The following is a 1,472-nucleotide window of genomic DNA, read 5'->3' on the forward strand; positions in this document are numbered from 1 at the left end:
TCTCTTGAGTGTTTAGCAAAAAAGATCACGCCGGATGAGTCAACCAAGTTCCGCGAAAAATATGGGTATATTCTGAGCCTTCTCAAGATGCCGTTCACCAAGTACGAGTAGGAGGGAGTTCATACTTTGCTTCAGTTCTATAATCCTTCCCTTCGCTGCTTCACGTTCACCGACTACCTTTTGGTTCCAACATTAGAAGAGTATTCCCTATTTCTTGGCGTTCCTATAAAGAAGGAAGTACCATACTATGGCACCATGAAGGCCCCTGATTCCATTGAAATTGCTAAGGCTCTTTATTTGAGCAAGTCGGTCGTGGAAGCAAATCTCACCAAGAAGGGAGGAGGTCTTGGTTTTTGCATGGAGTTTCTGGTCAAAAGGGGTTGTGAGGCTGCTGAAACAAAGGAATGGGACACATTTAGGGCTATCCTGGCTCTAAGTATCTATGGTATCATGATGTTATCAAACGTTCCTAACTTTGTTGACATGAGTGCAATTCATATGTTCATTCTGCAGAATCCGGTTCCTACACTTTTGGGGGATGTTTATCACTCCATTCATCACAAGAGTAGTCAGAAGGGAGGTTTGGTTAGATTCTGTGCTCCGTTGTTATATCGTTGGTTCAGGTCACATTTGCCTGAGCGTGGCGCTTTCGTCGATAATAGGCACACATCTAAGTGGGCTGAGAGGATTATGGGGCTTAGGGCCAAAGATATTGTCTGGCACAACAGATCTTTAGATGACATAGAAGTTATTATGAGTTGCGGAAAGTTCAAAAATGTACCTCTCATGGGTCTTAGAGGTGGAATCAACTATAATCCCGTCCTGGCTAGGAGAACATTTGGATATGCTTTTATCAGTCCCCCTGAGCAGACAGAAATTGCTGAGAATATTTTCTATCATTCAGCCACCGACGGTGGGTAGATGGCAGAAGCTGTACAAGCCTGGAAGAGTATTTGTTGGAGAGATAAGAAACATTTTGGTCAGCGAGATTGTGCTACTTACGAGGATTATACTAAGTGGGTCGAATCTGTGGTTGCTGTTCAAGGGATGCCCTTCCCTCCCAAAGATCCTTTTGTACCCCCTGCTGGTGAACAACCCAACATTGTTTCCATGCCTCGTTATAATCAAACTGTGGATCAGAATCGGAAGTTGACTGAACAGGTGGAAACAATGCATGTTAAGATGAATACTGCTCGGCAAGAGAAGCTTTCCTCACTTCATAAGTTGAAAATGAGAGAGATAGAGCTTGAAGAATTGTATGCTAAAGGAATTACTTCTCAGAAAAGGCCAAGGATGACTATAGGTGCTAAACCTACCGAAACTCAAGAAAAGAAGCTGAAAGAACATTACGAGGCTCAGTTGGCAGATTTGACTGAAAAACTCCGGATTCAAACTAAAGAAGCCAATTCAGAAAGGGCTCGTCGAAAGAAAGCAGACAAACTCTTGTTGGAACGCCAAGGACAGATAGAGAA

At 43.3% G+C, this 1,472-nt stretch overlaps 1 protein-coding gene across 1 annotated transcript; it reads left to right on the forward strand.

The window, feature by feature from the left end:
* Positions 1-255: 255 nt before the first annotated feature.
* Positions 256-921, forward strand: LOC131618700 (uncharacterized). Its single transcript, XM_058889867.1, has one exon. It carries the CDS (start codon positions 256-258, stop codon positions 919-921), a length of 666 nt encoding a protein of 221 aa, XP_058745850.1.
* The last annotated feature ends 551 nt before the right edge of the window (positions 922-1,472 follow it).

Source organism: Vicia villosa, linkage group LG7, assembly GCF_029867415.1.
Source record: "Vicia villosa cultivar HV-30 ecotype Madison, WI linkage group LG7, Vvil1.0, whole genome shotgun sequence".
NCBI classification, from domain to species: domain Eukaryota; kingdom Viridiplantae; phylum Streptophyta; class Magnoliopsida; order Fabales; family Fabaceae; genus Vicia; species Vicia villosa.

What these genes read in the sequence shown, in the direction of transcription:
- LOC131618700 (XM_058889867.1), top strand. Translation starts at nt 256, where the DNA reads ATGAAGGCCCCTGATTCCATTGAAATTGCTAAGGCTCTTTATTTGAGC.